The 19,552-nt window shown below is 36.0% G+C and overlaps 1 protein-coding gene across 1 annotated transcript; it reads right to left on the reverse strand.

The window, feature by feature from the left end:
* Window positions 1-8,380: 8,380 nt before the first annotated feature.
* On the reverse strand, window positions 8,381-13,986 carry LOC124640303. Its single transcript, XM_047178017.1, has 2 exons — window positions 11,020-13,986; window positions 8,381-9,057 (listed from the first exon to the last, which is right to left on the reverse strand). Exons 1-2 carry the CDS (start codon window positions 13,577-13,579, stop codon window positions 8,381-8,383), a joined length of 3,237 nt encoding a protein of 1,078 aa, XP_047033973.1. The 5' UTR covers window positions 13,580-13,986.
* Between the last annotated feature and the right edge of the window lie 5,566 nt (window positions 13,987-19,552).

Consider the following 19,552-nt stretch of genomic DNA (forward strand, 5'->3'; position numbering starts at 1 on the left):
AACTTTGAACAATAATTAGATATTTGTTGTACCTAAAGCTGCCACTTACCTATATAAATTAGCTTTGTACCACAACATTACCGCAATGTGTGGCACGGTGTTATCCTGTCCACTGAGCCAGATAACCAGTTTGATGCTAATGTAAGTTAGGTGATTGCATTCAAATACACATAGGTACCTATGAATAGAGGTAATGCTTAAATACGTTTTTGGGTAGTAGGTACCTGCCTACTGGAGCTTTCAGCGGGTCTCCTTGAAAGTGACCCAAAAGGATACACGTATAGGTATTGCTTTGTATCTTGTGTTAGGAGAACAACCCAGTACTTATCTATTCATGTTTAACTGAAGTACAGTCACGTAATTACAGACTCAAACATCTCCGCTTGAGGAAGCTCTGAAGTGAATAAGCTTATTTATTTTGCGAAACCAAAAACTATATTGTTAAGTTTGATGGATTACACTATTCGTAGATGCAGCTTGAGTACCGCACTTCAGTTACTGTCGTCGACAGCTCGCAAAATAGCGTTCGAAATTTAAATTCTGGAAAAAAAGTCACTATGACGTCACGCGGCCTACTTATCGGTCATAATTTGAATAAACAATTAAAAAATTACAAAACAAATGACATGCCAATGACGTCAAGCACGAAATGAAAGAGAAAGGTTATATGTAAGAAAGAGTAAGCAAATGTTTAAACCAAAACAAAAGACATGTCAATGACGTCACGCACGAAATGAAGGAGATAGATATATGTGAGAAGAAAGAGAAAAAAAATGTGAACCACATTTTAGGAATGACATAAGTCTAGTTTCTTGAGGTAGGTACAAAATGAACCTTAACTTTAAGCGCATAAGGTTGTCATTTCTTTGAAAGGGTTCAATTGCGCCAGAGGCGGCACTAGTTTGGGCACTTAAGGTAGAATTCCGTGGGTCGCGGCTGACGCAGCCGCGCGCGGCCTACGACAGTCGTCGGCCGCGCGCGACAATAGTCAACCAATGAAAATGTATGGCGCCGCTGCCGAGGTCCGCGACAGTCGCGCGCGGCCGACGAATTTCGTGAGCCGCTCGCGGCCGTACGCATCTCAACATGGTCTAGCGCTATAGAATCTTAGAAAACCAGAATTGAATTGTTTTTATTTAGTCGGTAAAACTTCCTTTCGGTTTTCATTACAATACAAATGCTTTTGAATCAGTATTTGGTAATATCCTTCTTCATTTCTACTTTTTAAAGATAGGGTCGATTGGTAATCTATTTTCATAATACAGCCACAGCAGCACGTCATCCTCCTCTTCTTCAAGGATATCAATTAGCACTTCGACTAGAGGGAACGGACGAACAAAATCAAGACAATGCCGCGCGCGGCTTACGAAATTCGTCAGCCGCGCGCGACTGTCGCGGACCTCGGCAGCTGTGCCATACATTTTCATAGGTTGACTATTGTCGCGCGCGGCCGACGACTGTCGTAAGCCGCGCGCGGCTGTCGTAGCCGCTATCCTCGGAATTTTACCATTACGGCCAGTTTCTTCATCAAAAGTTAAAGTTTAAGTTATGGCTTAAGTAATGTCTAAAGTAAAAGTAACGGTTAAATTCAATTTTTCTATTAGTTTTGCTGTCACTTTAGCCTTGAAAAAACTAATTTGACCGTTACTTTTACTTTAGACATTACTTTAACTTTAACTTTTGATGAAGAAACTGGCCGTTAGTCTTAACTTGTGCTGCCTCTGTACGTATGACATGTAGGTAAGTAATTGTTTAGAAACCAAACTTGTCCCGATTTTGTTCGTAACGAGGAACTTGCCTAATCAATTTTTCAGTAGGATAAGATAGTCACAAGCATTGTTATTAAAGTTTTCTGCATAATTGTAGGTATGTATTTAGTTCATTCATTTCTTAATATAACTATACAGACACATTACATGTTTTTGTTACTGGAGTAGATATAGTAAACTAGATAAAGTTGTGCGCAAGTAGCGGCTAGCAAGAGATAACTCGATATCGTTGCAAGCTAGTGAGCGACGTAAACTGGTCAATGCAATAAGCTCATAGCTTGCAGTGGTCATGCTATACAAACTGTGTATCTAGGTCGAATGTGACAAAACTACAATTTCTAGCAAATCACAGAATTTGCACATCTACGAACATGTGTATGACTACTCAACCTTTTTACTGTCGCACGCTGGTATTATCCAACGAAAATTTCAAGAGACCAAAATTAATACAACGATAACGCTAGTGTTTATCCGTTTTAATTATATTCCTTCAATATTTTCCGAAGCTTTTGTGAGAAACCATTGAACTACTTAGTTCACATTACTGAGAAAAGGGTCAGTTGAAGGCATCGTTCCGTTCCACGACGATAAGCATCTGACATCAAATGTTTTGAATAGCCCTTTGTGCCAGCAGTGATTTTCAGAAAATGGCTCAAAGTCGTGGGCAGAGATTGTATCAGATTTGGTTCAGCTTTCAGTATTTAAATTTTACTTTTATGGTAGGCAGATACTAGCTTCCGCCCGCGTCGAGTTCGGTTATATTGCGTTACGAGAGAACTCGGAAGTCCGAGATAAAAACTATCCTATGTTCTTTCTCAAGGTCGACTCTATCTCTGTACCAAATTTTACTAAAATCAGTTCAGTGGTTTAGACGTGAAAACTTAACAGACAGACAGAGTTACTTTCGCATTTATAATATTAGTAGGGATTTGTAGGTATGTGGTAGTTGATGAAAACTATTCACTTTTTTTTTCAATATAAACTTAACTGACCTAGGTATAGGTATTCTTGTTTCCTTTAGCGTTTGCGTAGTAGACCACTCCTCTTCACACGTACCTGAGTTACTACATATATATCTGAAGCTCTCAATAACGTATGTACCACGTTGTGGCATTCGGCATATGTTACGTGTTGGTGTATGGCGCCCCCGGGACACATACCTACCTACCGGGATAAGGAAACCTGCGATACAGCTCTTATCTACTTATCTGTGAATACAGTTTATGATACGTTGCAGACATTCAACAACAAAGAGAAGGGATAACAGTTAAGTATGTAGCCTACTTTACTACGACATAAGTTAGGCTATTTTTATGGTGTCCGTCTATGTGAGTATGTTTTTGCATACACATTTCTTTGGGCTCTCAGCATTTTTAACAATTAGATAATGTCATACATTCTCGCTGGCTTTCTTTACATATAGCATCTGAACACATTTAAACCATTATTAAGTTAAGAACTCGCTTAAACTTTACCAATTCTCACTAACTAATTAATGGATATCTACAATCTAGGTAGTTATGAGTCGGAAGCAAATTAAATACTCCTTCCACCGAGCATTTTCTACAATTAATTGTTATTCTGTCGTTTACAATCAATCAAGTTACTTTAAAAAGTATTTCAATATAACTGAAACTTACACATATTCCTTGGGGCGGTGTTTAGAAACACTTTTCTAAAAATCTTTTCACATTCAACAATATATAGCTCGTATTTTATGAAGGTAAAATATCCATTCTTCGCGACAAATGGGACCTTTGATAAATATACGTGACAGTTTATCACACGAAATCATTTACAACTACTGAACATTATTTACAAGCAGCTGTTATTGGATAACAGTAACAGAACTGCTTCGATGGACAGGGGGACCTTTTTGTGAGCTTGTACCTAAATGGCAGAGACATATTGTGCTATACTAGAGTATTTAACAATGTTCCTGAAAAGAAAAACAAACGATCAAATCAAAAGAATCTTAGGTATCTCTTATTATTCAGCCGATCAGCCAGAGTCAATCACTAGTTAATTAGTGAGTAGTGGAGGTAATGACTCGCATCGCAACATGTCGAGTGCTGATGAACATTGAGACGGTGTGTGCGGGTCACTAGCGATGACAACTATGTATGTGTATGATTTAAGCATACACATACATAGTGATAGAAAGTGACTTTCTTTTATACTATGTAATGATAACGATTAACAGCCAGTTTCTTCATCAAAAGTTAAAGCCAAAGTAAAAGTCAAAGTAATGTCTAAAGTAAAAGTAACGGTTAAGCACTAATGCACTGTAGCCTTGAAAAAACGAATTTGACCGTTACTTTAACTTTAGACATTACTTTAACTCTAACTTTTAATGAAGAAACTGGCCGTGAGTACTAAAGTTACTAAAAAAATCGCAATTAGCTGTACAAAGAAAATTAATTTCTAACATATTATTGCCAGCACTAACGCTTTAGATTGCAGCGAAGTGTGAAATCAACACCTTCCTTAATTGCAGTTTTATTTCTTACTACGTTTGGCTGTTTTAAAATTTATATTTGTACTAGCTGATCCCTGGAGTTCACGAACATTACAGCCCGCACTTGCATAAATAACCTGTCTTTTCTTTTCTGTCTTTAGAATTTCGAAATTAACAGACTGAGATTGACAACTAGGTATACTGTGATTCCTAAGATGTGTACAATTGCTCTGGATGACGTCACCTACCTACATACTGCTGGTATTGAGTATCGTCTCCGCAACATTGGCGTCTTGCCAAACACGGAAACCAGTCATTAAGAGTACCTACTGTTATTTTTTTACTACATCCTCTGTAAAACTAATCGTTTGAAAGGTTCTATGATACGATATCATCTCAGACGATGGTACTGCAATTTAATTTATAAATGGACGATCGAGTTCATCAAAAGAGAAGAATATAATTGTAAAAACGAGCAACAAAAGACATGATACGGATTAAAAAGAATATACCTAAACGTAATTCGACAAATAAAAAGAGCTTCGTGAATGACTACGTTAAACATTGTTTCGCTCAATTTTGCTTAATTTTTTGTTACATTTTGTGCTTTTAATATTAGTTGTGCTTTACATTGAAAATTGAGAAATCAAAAAGCTAAACAAATAGACAGCTATCAAATTAAGGAAACAGTTTCCCCTTCAAAAGAAATTGAAAGAAAAAGAAACCATTTCAGAAAATTTGCCATTTCCTCACACAGACTGCTATCAATTTGGATTTCCCATGGATTTATTCCCAGTTGACGAAATAGCGAGAGCGTCCGATGTTAAAGAGGTCCTTTTTCAAAGTCGCCATGACATGACAGACGACAGTAACAACACATACTCTGGGCTTAACCAACTATTCAACTGTCTATGTTTGTAACAAACGAGAAAATGTAGACGTGTTTTGATTCAAACTAATTACCTATATTAGATAGGTTTTATGGAACAGAGAATGATGTCAAATATTCAAAGTTTGTATATAATTTGATAAGTCAGTCTTATTGTAATACAAAGAGCACAGCTGTGAGGAACTGCGACGTGATGTCTGTCTAGTATCTGTTCACTCGGCTGAGTAGGTACCCGAGTGTTACCGAGGCGAGCCTCACGTGAACGTGCTGTGTTTAGCAAGTCAATGAAACGCGACCTAATATATTGCAAGCCTAAAATAACACTTGAAATAGGTTACTTTAACAACCTAAAGGAAAAAAAAAAGGTTGAAAAAGGGTAAAAAAGTAAGTAAGTAAAGGTTTTTTATTTTTCAGCCCTGTCGGAAGGTACCGGTGAAAACTAATCAAAGCACAAAATTGATGCTAAACGATAGAAAAGAATGAAACGTCAACTGGTCATAAGTAGGTACCTACAAAGAATGCAAATGGTTCTGGTTAGTTGTGTGTCGGCAGCCGCGCGCCGCCATGTTGAGGGAAATGGCGGGAAATTGGAAACTCGCGCCAACACTCAGCTCTAATTCTCCATGTACATTGAATGAGGACAGTTCCTGAGGTCGCATTCAACTTGATTTCAATATTAAGCAGTATTTGATTTGAAATCTGTTAAAGCATACTGCTGGGGTATATTTTGTTTTTCTGTTACATAGTTGTATGCGCAATATCAACTTTAATAGCACTTGATTATAACTGGAAGCTGCATCTCGGTGCATATGTTTACTGATAGTATTCCTAACGTGGCGGGAACATTATATTGTGACGACATATTGGAGCCTCAACCCGTCAAACAAGATGGTAACCCATCTACGGAGAGACCACGCCGAGCACATAACTTTATGATGGATCCGCACGGCTAAAATAAATAATTTTGGAGTTAAAAATACTTTTTTTTATTTCAGAAATATATGACAAAAAATAAATTAAAATAGTAAAAACAAAAATTTCTTACAATTTAATAACAATATCACACCTCGTCACAATAAACTATTATTGTTAAATTTGTTAGTAAAAAATTAAGTTAAATATTTAAAATTTATTATTTTTTATGCCAAAAATATTTCTTTAAATAAAAATAAAAATAAAAATTATTTTTTGTAAATATAATTCTTCAAAAAATATTTATTTCAAATAACACTTAAAATACAGAAACATTTTATGGAAAATATATTTTGTATTTGGGATTCAAAATAGATTTGCACTTTTATTAATGTAGATTCGAGATATCAACTGTTTGTAAGTTGCCGATTGTTTCAATATTTTTTATTTTCAAAAAGTATTTCAATAAATAGCAAATGACTTTGTAAGAACAAACACTGTGTTTGTCGTTTTGAATAACTTTGAACTTCAGAACGGATTTATATGCGATTTTCTACAATAGATATACTGATTTGTAAAGAAAGGTTTATATTATTTCTACATCGGCGTCAAAATCAGTTTAGCTAAACGCAAGATATTTTGTGGTGTTAATTTTAATTCGTACCTAGTACCTACCTAGTGTTATAACAGCCTTATTAAAATTATCTACTATTTTGTAGTGGAACAGACCGCACTAGCGGACGTCATTAATTGAAACAGTTCACGTAACTGCACTACGGCAGCGCGCGTCATTAGGTGACCTCTTCATTTCGCTATTACGAGTTTCCTGTCTGCCGAACTATAACACTCTTATAAACATTTAAATATATTAGAAACAATAAATCAAGACAATAAATTAGAACGCAGGTAAATGAACAAAAAATTTAACCCTTAGGAACTAGTATAAAATTCATTGATAAACTTCACCCACACTTCACAATTTATATGATTGTGCTCTTGGTAGGTAAGTACTTAAACTTTTCAATTACACGTTGTTTACTATAACTCAAAACTAAAACATATAAAAATATTGATATAAGTACTAAGATAAGATGCACTGTTCTGTTCACTCAACGATTGAAATGTTGCGCTGAAAATACAATAAAAAACAATAATGAAAGGTCAATGTTAATACCTAATAGACTAGACTGGTCAAGTCATATACGTACATACCTATAAGTTTGAACAGGATAATATTAACGATTATAAAGGATGATAACATTTTAGATAGGCACTGTGAATTCTGTACAAAACAAAAAGCAAACAAGATAATGTAGGTACATAAATCTCATTATACTTCGGCCGTTCAGAGAATGCGTTCCTGACACCTATCAGTTAGTCACGACTAGTGATGGGCACAACATAACACTGAGTTCGTTACCGTTCCTTCAAAATGAACCGCCGCATTATTTTAAGATTATTTTCGTTTTAAATTGGCGGAATCATTTGTTTTATATTTTAGTTATTTAAGTGGAAACCAAAAAAAGGTAATATTCATATAATAAAATTGTTTTATTTATTCTTTGTTACAAGTACATTGAATTGAATGTGCGAACAGAATATTAATCAGACTCCGATTTGCTTGAGGAGGTGGTGTCTTCATCATCATCTTCGCCTACATGTATAATTATATTATTATCAATAACAGAATCAATCCTGATATCTCGGTCTAACAAAAGCCGGGTAATCAAATAAAAACAGATCGAAAACACTTGAAAAACGTGGTCTATGCGCACGAAACGACAACGGACGACTGTTTTAGCGTCACAAAATGGCGGCCCATAACGCCATTTGGGGTTACCATTTTTAATCTAAGTATAAAAATGCGGTTTGGTCATAGTTTTATTTTTATATTTCATAAACGTTATAATTAAGTCTTATAGTCCATTATTTTCCAATTCTTAAAAAGAAAATCAAAACGTATTATTTTATATTATAACTGTATAAGAACAGATTACGATACTTGCCTGTTATTTTTAGCACAGCACTACAAAATATAAACCGCTGAATGAAACGACGCGTGCCTCTGGTACAAACTGCTTATATTCTTAAGAAAGTAATTAGTTACATAGGTTTCATAGTTACGACGTGTGGCGATTGGCGTTATACAAAAATATTAGGTTAATCACGACGTGTGCACTCGTCCGGTGCCGATGGCGAAAGAGACCGGCGCGCGGCCCCGGCGAAGCGACGCGGCCAGCGGCCCTCCTCCCGCGCGTCCCGCATCCCCTTCTCGTGCTGCACGGTGGATCGGTTTGGCGCGCCTGCACAGTGTGCGCGTTAACATCCTCCCGGGCCTTGATAGCACAGCTATCAAGCAGTTGAATTTGGGTCGATGTCATCTCCAGGTATGATGCAAAACTTGTGGACTGCCCTCTTGATAGTCCCTCTCGATGTGAGGACGTCGGCGACTCTGCTGACGCCATCTGGTCCTTGGTAAAGTTTGGTTATGCGGCCTAGTCGCCAGCATAATGGAGGTAGGTTGTCTTCTTTGAGGATGACCAAGTCGCCTACTTTGAGTTCCCGGTCTGGTCTCCGCCACTTGGTCCTCTGTTGGAGTTCGGCGAGGTACTCTCGGCGCCATCGCTCCCAAAACTGTTGCCGCAGCTGCTCTATACGCTCGTATCTGTTAGCTCTAGACTTTTCAATTAGCAAGGACGGCACCGACTTGAGTGGCCGCCCGATTAGGAAGTGCCCAGGGGTTAAGGGTAGGAGATCGGTTGGGTCGGATGAGAGAGGAGATAGGGGACGGGAATTTAGGATAGCCTCTATTTGTGTGAACAACGTTGCAAGTTCCTCAAATGTTAAGGCTGCGTTGCCAGCTATTCTCTTAAGATGATGTTTGGATGATTTAACCCCAGCTTCCCAAATACCCCCAAAATGAGGTGAATATGCAGGGCTAAATTTAAATCTAATGCCTTCAGTACTGCCATACTCTGTCACAGCCTCGCGACTAGACTTAAGCACTCTACCCAATTCATTGTTAGCCCCTACAAATGTTTTTCCATTATCTGAATAAATTTCGTAAGGTTTTCCCCTTCTCGAAACAAATCTCCTAAGGCACATTAAAAAACCTTGAGTAGTAAGGTCACTAACGAGCTCCAAGTGAACAGCTTTAGTTGTAAGACAAACAAATAAACAAAGGTAACATTTTGATACTCGACTACCTCTACCTTTTCTACTTGAAATCATGAACGGACCTGCAAAATCTGTTCCACATGAATAAAAAGGAAAACTAGGATTTGTCCTTACATTAGGAAGGTTACCCATTATAGGTTGAAGTGTTTTACTTTTAAATCGTATACATACTACACATTTTCTTAAAATACTACGAGCTAAGTTCCTACCACCTATAGGCCAATATTCTTCTCTTATAGAAGATAAAAGTAGTTGTGGTCCGGCATGAAATAACCTTAAATGCTCATGTCTCATAAGTAATTTAGTAAAACTATGTTTGGCATCAAGTATAATTGGATGTCTTTTTTCAAAATTGTAATTTGTATTTTGTATACGACCACCCACTCTAAGTATACCATCTTCATCTATGAATGGTTTTAGTGGTAGCATTTTGGATTTGTGATGCAGTTCTTTATTCGTTTTAATTGTGTTTAATTCGCAAGAAAATGATTGCACTTGGCAACACCTAATTAATGTTTTTAGGGAATTACAAAGTTCATCTGTGCTAAGACAATCTGTTAGCTTATTAAAGTTTTTATTTTTACTATATTTGCAAATAAAATTATTAACAAATCTATGAACATAGGCCATAATTCTTTTAAGTTTAGTAAAATTTGAATATCTAGTAAAATCTAAGAAATTAGTGTCTATACTAGTAACCATTACTTTAAGTTCTGGTAATTCTAAATTTGGTACACCTTGCTGAGGCCACTCACTTGGGTCCCTTCTAAGAAATGAAGGTCCCTCCCACCACAAGGATGAGGACTGCAACTGTTGTGGAGTTACACCTCTTGAGGCTAGGTCAGCAGGGTTACAGTCAGTAGGCACATGTCGCCATGAATAGTCTGCTGTAATTTCATTGATCTCATTTACTCTATTACGAACAAAAGGTTTTAGATGCTTATATTGAACCTTTAGCCAACCAAGTACTACCATTGAATCGGTCCAAATAGTTTTACTGATAATATTACAACGTAGTGACTCTAAAACTTTTGCACATAACCTTGCTCCGAGTAAGGCACCACACAGCTCCAAGCGAGGTATGGTGGTTGGCTTCAATGGAGCCACTCGAGCCTTGGCACATAACAGCTTAACTGTAATTTGATTATTATTATTAGTTGTCCTTAAATAAACACAAGCACTATATGCATTCTGTGATGCATCTACAAAACAATGCAGCTCTACTGATATTGGCAAGTCACAGATAACATTTCTTTCCAATTTTATGTTTGATAGATCTGAAAGGTTTTTTGTAAATTTAATCCAAGAATTCTTAATATCATCAGGTACTGAATCATCCCAGTCTATCTTAGCGCTCCATAATTGTTGTAATATTATTTTAGCAGTAATGATACATGCACACAAGACACCTAAAGGGTCAAAGATTTTACAAGTTGTAGATATTATTGTTCTCTTAGTAATATTTAATGAATCTATATTTATGTCTATAGGAAATGTAAACAAATCTACTGTAGGTGACCAATTCAACCCTAGTACACATGACTGTTTAGTTAGATTTAATGTATTATTATTTACATCATTTTCAAATATTTTTGGACAATTAGTGCGTATTTTGCGTAATGGGAATGATGCTGAACTTAATATTTCAGTCACAGAGTTATAGATTTTCAATAGTTCATCTTCTGTAGATGCTCCAGTACTTAGGTCATCATAATAAAAATCATTCTTAATTATATTAGCAATAGACATATCTGTACATTCTTCAGCTAATTGCAATAGACATCTAGTACTTAGGAAAGGTGCTGAAGCTGTACCATATGTTACAGTGTTTAATTGTAAAACTTTAAGTGGTAGAGATGTATCTTCCCTCCACAAAATTAATTGTAAATGACGTTGTGACTCATCAATAGAAATTTGTCTATACATTTTCTCTATATCACCGGTTAAAACAAATTTGTGAGTACGAAACCTTACCATAATATTAAATAAATCATTTTGTATTACTGGACCTATCATCTGGATATCATTTAGTGATTTTCCAGAGGTTGTTTTTACTGAGGCATCAAAAACTACCCTTAACTTTGTTGTTTCGCTTTTTTCACGCAATACTGCATGATGAGGTAAATAATTACCGAACCTTGGACGCTCTATTTCTTCCAAATGACCTAAATCTAAATATTCTTTAATAAAATCTACATATTGTTTCTTAATATTAGGATTCTTATCTAACTTGTTTTCTAAACTAAAAAAACGCCTTTTGGCAATATTATATGAATCACCTAATGCTTCCTCTGGTGATTCTTTCAGTGGCATTTTAACTAAAAACCTACCACTTGGCAAGCGACTTGTATTTTGTTTAAAACTGTTTTCACATGCTTGTTCTTCAAGCGTGTAAGATATTTTATTTGAAGGCAATTCTTCTACCTCCCAAAATCTTTGTAATGAATCATGAATATCATCCTTTATAATACTACAATTTAAAACATTAATATATGAATTTTCATGTGACAAATTAGACTGTCCTATTCCTATAGGGCCAGTTACTAGCCAGCCTAACTTAGAGCTTTGTAATATAGGCCGATGTCTACCCAATCCTATTTGTTGGGTACCTACTATTTCCCAAAAAACGTCTGCCCCCAATAACATATCAATATCGGAGGGACAATGGAACTCAGGGTCTGCAAGGATTATGTTAGCCGGCAGCCCTAAACTTTTAACATCAACTTTTAGTGTTGGTAAACTACTAGTTATTTGTGGTACTACTAAACACATCATTTCTAAGTTAAATGATTTATCAATACATGAAAATAATTTCAAACTACACCTCTCTGTAATGTCACACTGCACATTACCAATGCCAGCGATACGTATTGGGTTTGAACATTGTGTCTGTAGACCTAGCTTTATTTTGAATTTATTTGTAATAAACGATGATTGACTACCTGTGTCAAGGAGAGCTCGAGCACGGTAAGAAATATTATTTTCAGGATTTACAATTTCCACTATAGCTGTACATAATAGTACCTGACTTGCAGAGACTGCTGAAAGTGTTGTGGGTAAAGTATTTGAAGGTAAGTTATTATTATTTGTATTTGAACTACTACTACTACATCCTACAGTAGAATCTTTATGCAACAAAGAGTTATGTTTCTTATTACAATATTTACAGGAACCTTTTAGGAAGCAATGTTTTGCAGTATGTCCACTTCGCAAACAGTTGAGACATAATTTCAACTTTAAGGCTGTATCTAACCTAGCTTCAGTTGACATATCATTAAACTTTGAACATGCATGCAAATGATGACTTTCATGACAAATATCACATGACTTTTTGTAAGAATTGTTGTTACTCATTGAACTAACAAAAGACTTAGAATTAGAATACTTTTGCTCCCTAGGACCTTGTGATTTATAATTATCATTCCTACTTATATTTTGAACTTGTGTTGTTTCTAAAACATCTGCCCTGTTACGCAAGAAATCATTGAATTGCTCTAAAGTAGGTAATTCTGGTAACCCATTTTTTAATTCTTCCCACTTTCTACTAGTGGTGCTATCTAGCTTTGTGGACACCATATAAATAATTAAAGCATCCCATTTATCTGTTGGCTGCCCTAAAGTATTTAGTGCTCTTAAGTTTTTTGAAACTAAATCAATTAAGAATCTTAAAGCTTTGTGAGATTCTCTTGTTAAGGCTTCTATATTAAATAATGCTTTTAAATGATTATTTATAAGTAAATTTTTATTATTATATCTTTGACAAACTAAATCCCATGCTACTTTATAATTGTTAGATGTGAATTCTATTGATTTGATAACTACTAGTGCTCCTCCTTCTAAGGATGACCTTAAATAATGAAACTTGTTTATGTTAGGAATATTTTCATTACTATTAATTAAACTGTCAAAAGTGTCTCTAAATTCCAGCCATTTAAGGTAATTTCCATCAAAAGATGGCATTTTTATTGTGGGCAATTTTACTGAACTAAACCTATGACTACATTGACTATTATTTACACTACCATATTCTGACTCATGCTTTTGATGTTCAGTTTTTGAAACACTCGCTGATTCATTTATTTCTTGAGCCAATGCGATACACTTATGAAAATTTTCTTCAATTAATTCTCTCTCAGCTAACTGTTCCTCTAAATCTGAGCAATTCAATTCAATTTCAGTTTGCAAGGTATCAAATGTACTTAATAAAGTTTGAAATTTCTCTATTTTTAAAACAATTTCTTTAGACTGCAAGCTACTAATTGGAGTATTTTTAGATATCTCTTGTAAATAGTTGTAGAATTTTGTAACTTGGCCTTTGATGGCACTACGTTTTCTAATAGGAACTTGAATCTCTGACTTTTCACTTTCACTCATTTTGAATAACTCACTAACACAATATTTTTTGTAATTAGGTACAAATTTAGTTAAAAGAATAAACTACCTAACACTTTAGAGGCAACAATGAATGGGTAGGCACAGATTACAATAGAAACTCAAAGCCGCTAACTCACGGTAACCTTTTGAAGCTGTGACAGCACGAAGTAGGCAGCACTCACCAGGCACCTGCGCTGCGATTAGTAGACAGGCTGCAGGTAGCTAGCAGTTGGTTGAGCGAAGCACATGCACATTCACCGCAACTGAAATAGTCGGCAAGCTTTGGTATAATAACTGTATTAATTGTTGCGCTAGTTAGGAATTTACTTTTATTAGGCAATAGGCATGTATTTTGGTAAATACTTAGAACCAAAACCTCAATTTGCAAAATTAATATGCTTAGGTAGATATGCATAACATAAAGTGCATTAGGCGTAGGTACACTTTTAGTGTGTACAATAAATAATTATTAGGTGCATTAATATAGATGCTTTTAGATTAATTAGGCGTACACGTAGTTTAGGATGCACGATTTAAATGAAATTAAGTTTAGGCTATGCAATTTCACACACGCGGCACAAAATGGACTCGCCCACTATAGCGTCGTAGGTTAGAAAACGCGGCACAAAAATAATGGACTCGCCCACTATAGCGTCGTAGGCTAGAAAAGCAAAATTTGTACCATTTTGAATATAGGCAAGCTAATTAACGAATAGTACCTAAGCCCGCTAGGCTATTCACACAAATAAACACTAGGAAAAGGATAGGAAATAATAGGAAACGAGCAACTTCCCTCGGGTTAGACCTCCGCCGTCTGATGCCGCCTGCTGTTGTAGTCTGCGTCTTCGTAGAACTCGTGGTGGTGGTACGGCGTGGTCCGCGGAGACACGTTGGCTGCACGTGTTGCCGCCGTCTTCACTTAGCCCGCTGCGCGCCGCTCGGCGTAGATTGTAGGTTCTTCGAGTTAGAAAATATTGTCATAGACGGTCGCCAAATGAATGAAACGACGCGTGCCTCTGGTACAAACTGCTTATATTCTTAAGAAAGTAATTAGTTACATAGGTTTCATAGTTACGACGTGTGGCGATTGGCGTTATACAAAAATATTAGGTTAATCACGACGTGTGCACTCGTCCGGTGCCGATGGCGAAAGAGACCGGCGCGCGGCCCCGGCGAAGCGACGCGGCCAGCGGCCCTCCTCCCGCGCGTCCCGCATCCCCTTCTCGTGCTGCACGGTGGATCGGTTTGGCGCGCCTGCACAGTGTGCGCGTTAACAACCGCTGACATAACCTTGTAATAGCGCAGTATAGATTTAGAAAAATATTGTTTACCAAGTTATTTGACACTCAGTTTGGCACAAAATTATAACATTCATTGATTATTGATAAAATAATGTTGTTTTAATGCTTCTCAATTGTTAAAACGGTAAACAACCAGCAAAAATATTTTTATCGTAACTGCAACGCCATTGCAAAGTTACGTCGTCAGTTCAATCGCGACGTGTCAGGAACGCATTCTCTGAATGGCCGAACTATAATTGTCATAGTTTGATTTAAAACATTGACTTTCAAATTCAGTAGTGTGAAATTTTACCGTACAAACAGTAGGTAACCATGGCAACGCTCACTGTTTTTTCAACTGAAAATAATTTAGGCTTCTTATTTTCCATTTTAGGTCTTTCATAATACATACCTATTTTTAATTCATCCTCATCCTCCGAGCCTTTTTTTTCCCAATCATGTTGGGGTCGGCTTCCAGTCTAACCGGATTCAGCTGAGTACCAGTGCTTTACAAGAAGCGACTGCCTATCTGACCTCCTCAACCCAGTTACCCGGGCAACCCGATACCCCTTGGTTAGACTGGTGTCAGACTTACTGGCTTCCATAGACATAATATTAGTAAACAGGACTGCGCATATAAACCCAAAAAACGAGCCGAGTGAAATAGTTAGTACGGAGGCTGTCTGTCCCTTTCTAATAGGGTGACTATGAGATTAAGCTATGTGAGACAAATCCGAATTTGCTAAGATTATTAAACACAGATTAGTATTGAAGTTTTAACTTACGCAGTTTGTGACCTTTAGATACTAATAAAGGCTTTTAATAATTAGCGGAAATTAGCAGTATAAAAACAGGAGGATTCGAAGTGAAGACTGTTTTTTTTTGTATTTCTACTTGATATATAGACTGCTGAGCCATTTATGTCGCCTTTCTTCATTTTTTGGGAAGCTATAACAATAGTACAACAGTTTTAAAATCCATCACCCATATTTTGACTCGTTACAAGAATTCATGGGCACCCTAGTTGTTTGGTTTACGAAAATGTTATTATTAGCTAACCTGTGGAACGATATATTGCAACCACCATAGGATTCACTTTTGCAAGTAGAAACGCAACACTTTTTCACCATTTTAATAGTTTAAATTGATTTAATACAAAAAAATATAAACAAAATTTTAAATGCTGATTACGCGCCAAGAATGTTCAGGGTTACCGCTAGAAAATAAAAAAAAGCAAAATAAAAATTTATGTTGTTTATGTTTTAATAATAAATACGAATAAATTAATGCGATTGTTATTAATTTGTTGACTTACAATTGTTAAAATAAGATAAAAATATAAGTGATTCAATTGTTTTTGGGAAGACAAAACTTTTGATCACAACATTTTTTTATGCTGGCAAGGTGTTAGAAAGAGACAAACAGCCTCCGTTCGAACTATCCCTCTCGGCTCGGATTTGCCTCTGTGTATTATGCAACCAATTTAGTACCTTATTGCGTTAGAATAGAGTTCATTTTCGTAAATATATATTTTGAGCGTGCGCAATCTTGTTTAGTAATATTATATCTATGCTGGCTACTGACTACCCGTAACGACTGCCAAGGATGTTCAATGACAGCCGGGACCTACAGTTTAACGTGCCATCCGAAACACAGTCAATGGTGTCTAAGATATACTTAGAATAAATAATAAATACCTATTTTTAATTCTCGGTCTTTAAAAATGCCCCTGTGACTGGCTGAAGCGCGTGTAAAAAATATGAGAAATGCCATTTATTCATCCTTAAAAAGAAAATAAAAAGTAAAACTTAATGGCATCTGTCACATTTTTGCAACGTTTTAGGCCATATTATGTCATCTAGATAGGTAATTGAAGAAGGTTGAATGCAGCCTCTTTTGACTTTGACATTTGCAAGATTACACCAATTTTTTTGTAAGTATGTTATAAAATAAATACTGTTTCATAAATATAACTTCTGTTAGGTACGTGAAATTTTTTAGTCAAATTAACTGAACTGCTGCGCGTTGTTTAACCGTATGCTGACGTTACTTTGCCACGAGCTCCTCTTTACATACACCATCTTGGTACCTCGTGATACAATGTTTTCACGAATTTCAGAGTAAAAGCTGTAAAGCCTTGAAACTCGTGTATTTTTTATTGTTACCTAGTCTCAAATGTTTAAAATACGCATTGTCGATTGTAAGCGAGGCTGAACAGTGTCGTAAGACTCCAAAATAAAACAAAACTTTAGATAAGTATACAGTACCCGTACTTGTGACCTACTTAGATTATTTTATGCAGAAAACCCGTGTCAAGGTTTTGTATATTTGTATTATTTTGAAATTGTAAAAAAGCATTTTGAGAATTCCTAATCATGAAACGTAATCACAATACATTATATTCAACCAAAAATAACTCCAACGATAGGCAGGCATGTAGGTGTAGGCCGGGGTAGTTGTTACGTCCGGACCTTTATACCACAGGGTTTATAAATGACTTTCCAAAAAACTTTTCCATTTAACTTTTACCGAAAATGGCATTTTGGATACTGAATATTCCAAACCACTGCAACCGCTAAGTACCGCACATTGTCCGCAGCTCTGCACAAAGAATGAGGGTGTTGTCGAACAATTGTTTTAAATTCCTTTTTAATAAAGAGAATATGAAATTATCTCCGTTTCCACATGTGTCGCGTATCGCGCACAATTGCTAAATTTAATAGAGCAGGATCGACTCATATTTGAATAATTTCTATTAGCTAAGGTTCAGTTTAATGTCCACGTGATTTACATAATATACAGTTCTGTGTGTTTACTGACATAGTGCGTACACATTAGACCAAAACCACATGTTTATCTTGAATAAAAAGTATACTAAATGAAACACGGACACATCTACAATAACTGTGCTTTGCTTTGTTTACTTTTCACTGTAACACTACACAGGATTTAACTAATTAAGTGTACACATTGTCATAATGAGGTTTAGTTACATAATATATTAATAACGTAATGTGTGTGTTGTGGTGAACAAACAGTTCGCTACAACTAGTGTAGTCGCGAGAACTGAACCCCCGCTAACAGACGTACAGACAGAACTACATAGAAACTGAACAAAACATGTTGTAGTCTAACTATAGAACCGAGATAAAACAAATGATGTACGGTTTAGGATTTCTTAGAAGTGAAGATCAATGTTGATGATATAAAAAGAATGACTATAATTAGCCAATATTGTATCATCCATAAAGCTTTTTTTGACCTAATAATATCTTACCAACAGTATACATATACCTATAGCTAGTAATCTTATCAAACGGTCAGTTCTAATTCAGAGAAAATGTCTAATTTATAAAAGGTTCATCGGTCAGTATGTCTATGTGCAGACATCCGCAGTAGGTATTAATAAAGGTCCGCGCGGTCAAGCTTGTGTGTAATCTCGGGTTCGGCTAATTGTCTACAAGTTGCGGGAACTCGTCAAACACGGGAGTGATTCATGGCGCATGAAATGCGGCAGAGTTTCAGTTTACTGTCAGACAATTTGACTAGTTTTTTTGATTAAATCCGGAAGTTTAGTATCGTAGAAGCCAATTCCTGAGCTGACGAAATTATGTATAACACACTCTTTCCTTTGTTCCTGATAATTGTGATGAAATCAATGCCATGCTAGCGTGGGGTGTAATCAATTCAGCTGGTCGGTATATCTCGCTTCACATGTAAAGCCGAATTGATCGCCGTTTTACCAATATTTTGAGCTCGCTGTTGATTTATTTTAGGCCCAAGTTGACTGCCCCCATGAAAATAAGGAAAATATACTGAATATAGGTACGAATGTAGGTACCTATTATTATTCGAAAAGTTACTGTGATTTTTTAAAGCTCCCAGTTACATAGGTATCTAGTATCTACTATTTCGATTCTCATTCATTTTGGTGGATCAATTCGTTTTGATAATTGTACCTAATATTAAAATATTGAAACTTAACACTAGAAAGACCAGAGTGGTCAAATGACCCCAATGAAGTTTTTGATCAATCATATTTTCAAAACCAAAGCATTGAAATCACTGTAGTTTTATGACTTTTAATATTTCGTCATTCTTTACATTATTCTGATGTGTCGATACCGATAGCAAGATAAATACGAATTAAAAATTATCATCTACCTAGAAAGACCACAGTGGTCATTTGACACCACTACGTGCGTGCTTTGTAAATTCGTTGAATATACTCGTATTGTGGGTAGTTAAATTAAAATATTTGCGTTGATGTTGATTCAAAGTGCTTGTGTAATGGTTTCCCATATTTAGGAAGAGATGAAGGCCATCCACAAAATCAAAGTATAGGCGAATGCGTTGTATTGCGACTAATGGACTCATACTTGAATAGTGGTCCAAATAAAACAACTGATATTTTTTTTACCAGTGTAAGTTTATCAAAAAGCTAATTGAAAAACGTTCATCAATATCATCAGGTAAACAAAACACGAAGAGATATTCTAGCAACTATTAAAAAATGCAACCCTCAGTTTATATGAAACATATTCACAACTCTAAAACCTGCGCATTTACAGTTTATCAAGGAAAACCTTCAAAATCAGTTATGATTCTTAGTTCACCTCACTCTTATGTATGTCGGAGACTGTCATTAGTACGGACACTAAACGTCACGCAAGCGCGCACTCTGGTGGCGTTT

The sequence above is a fragment of the Helicoverpa zea genome, chromosome 20 (genome assembly GCF_022581195.2).
Source record: "Helicoverpa zea isolate HzStark_Cry1AcR chromosome 20, ilHelZeax1.1, whole genome shotgun sequence".
Lineage (NCBI taxonomy): Eukaryota > Metazoa > Arthropoda > Insecta > Lepidoptera > Noctuidae > Helicoverpa > Helicoverpa zea.

What these genes read in the sequence shown, in the direction of transcription:
- LOC124640303 (XM_047178017.1), bottom strand. Translation starts at nt 13,579, where the DNA reads ATGAGTGAAAGTGAAAAGTCAGAGATTCAAGTTCCTATTAGAAAACGT. An exon ending in ATTAAACACTGTAACATATG is followed by an intron (nt 9,058 to 11,019) that starts GTACAGCTTCAG and finishes AAACATTTGTAG; the next exon opens with GGGCTAACAATGAATTGGGT.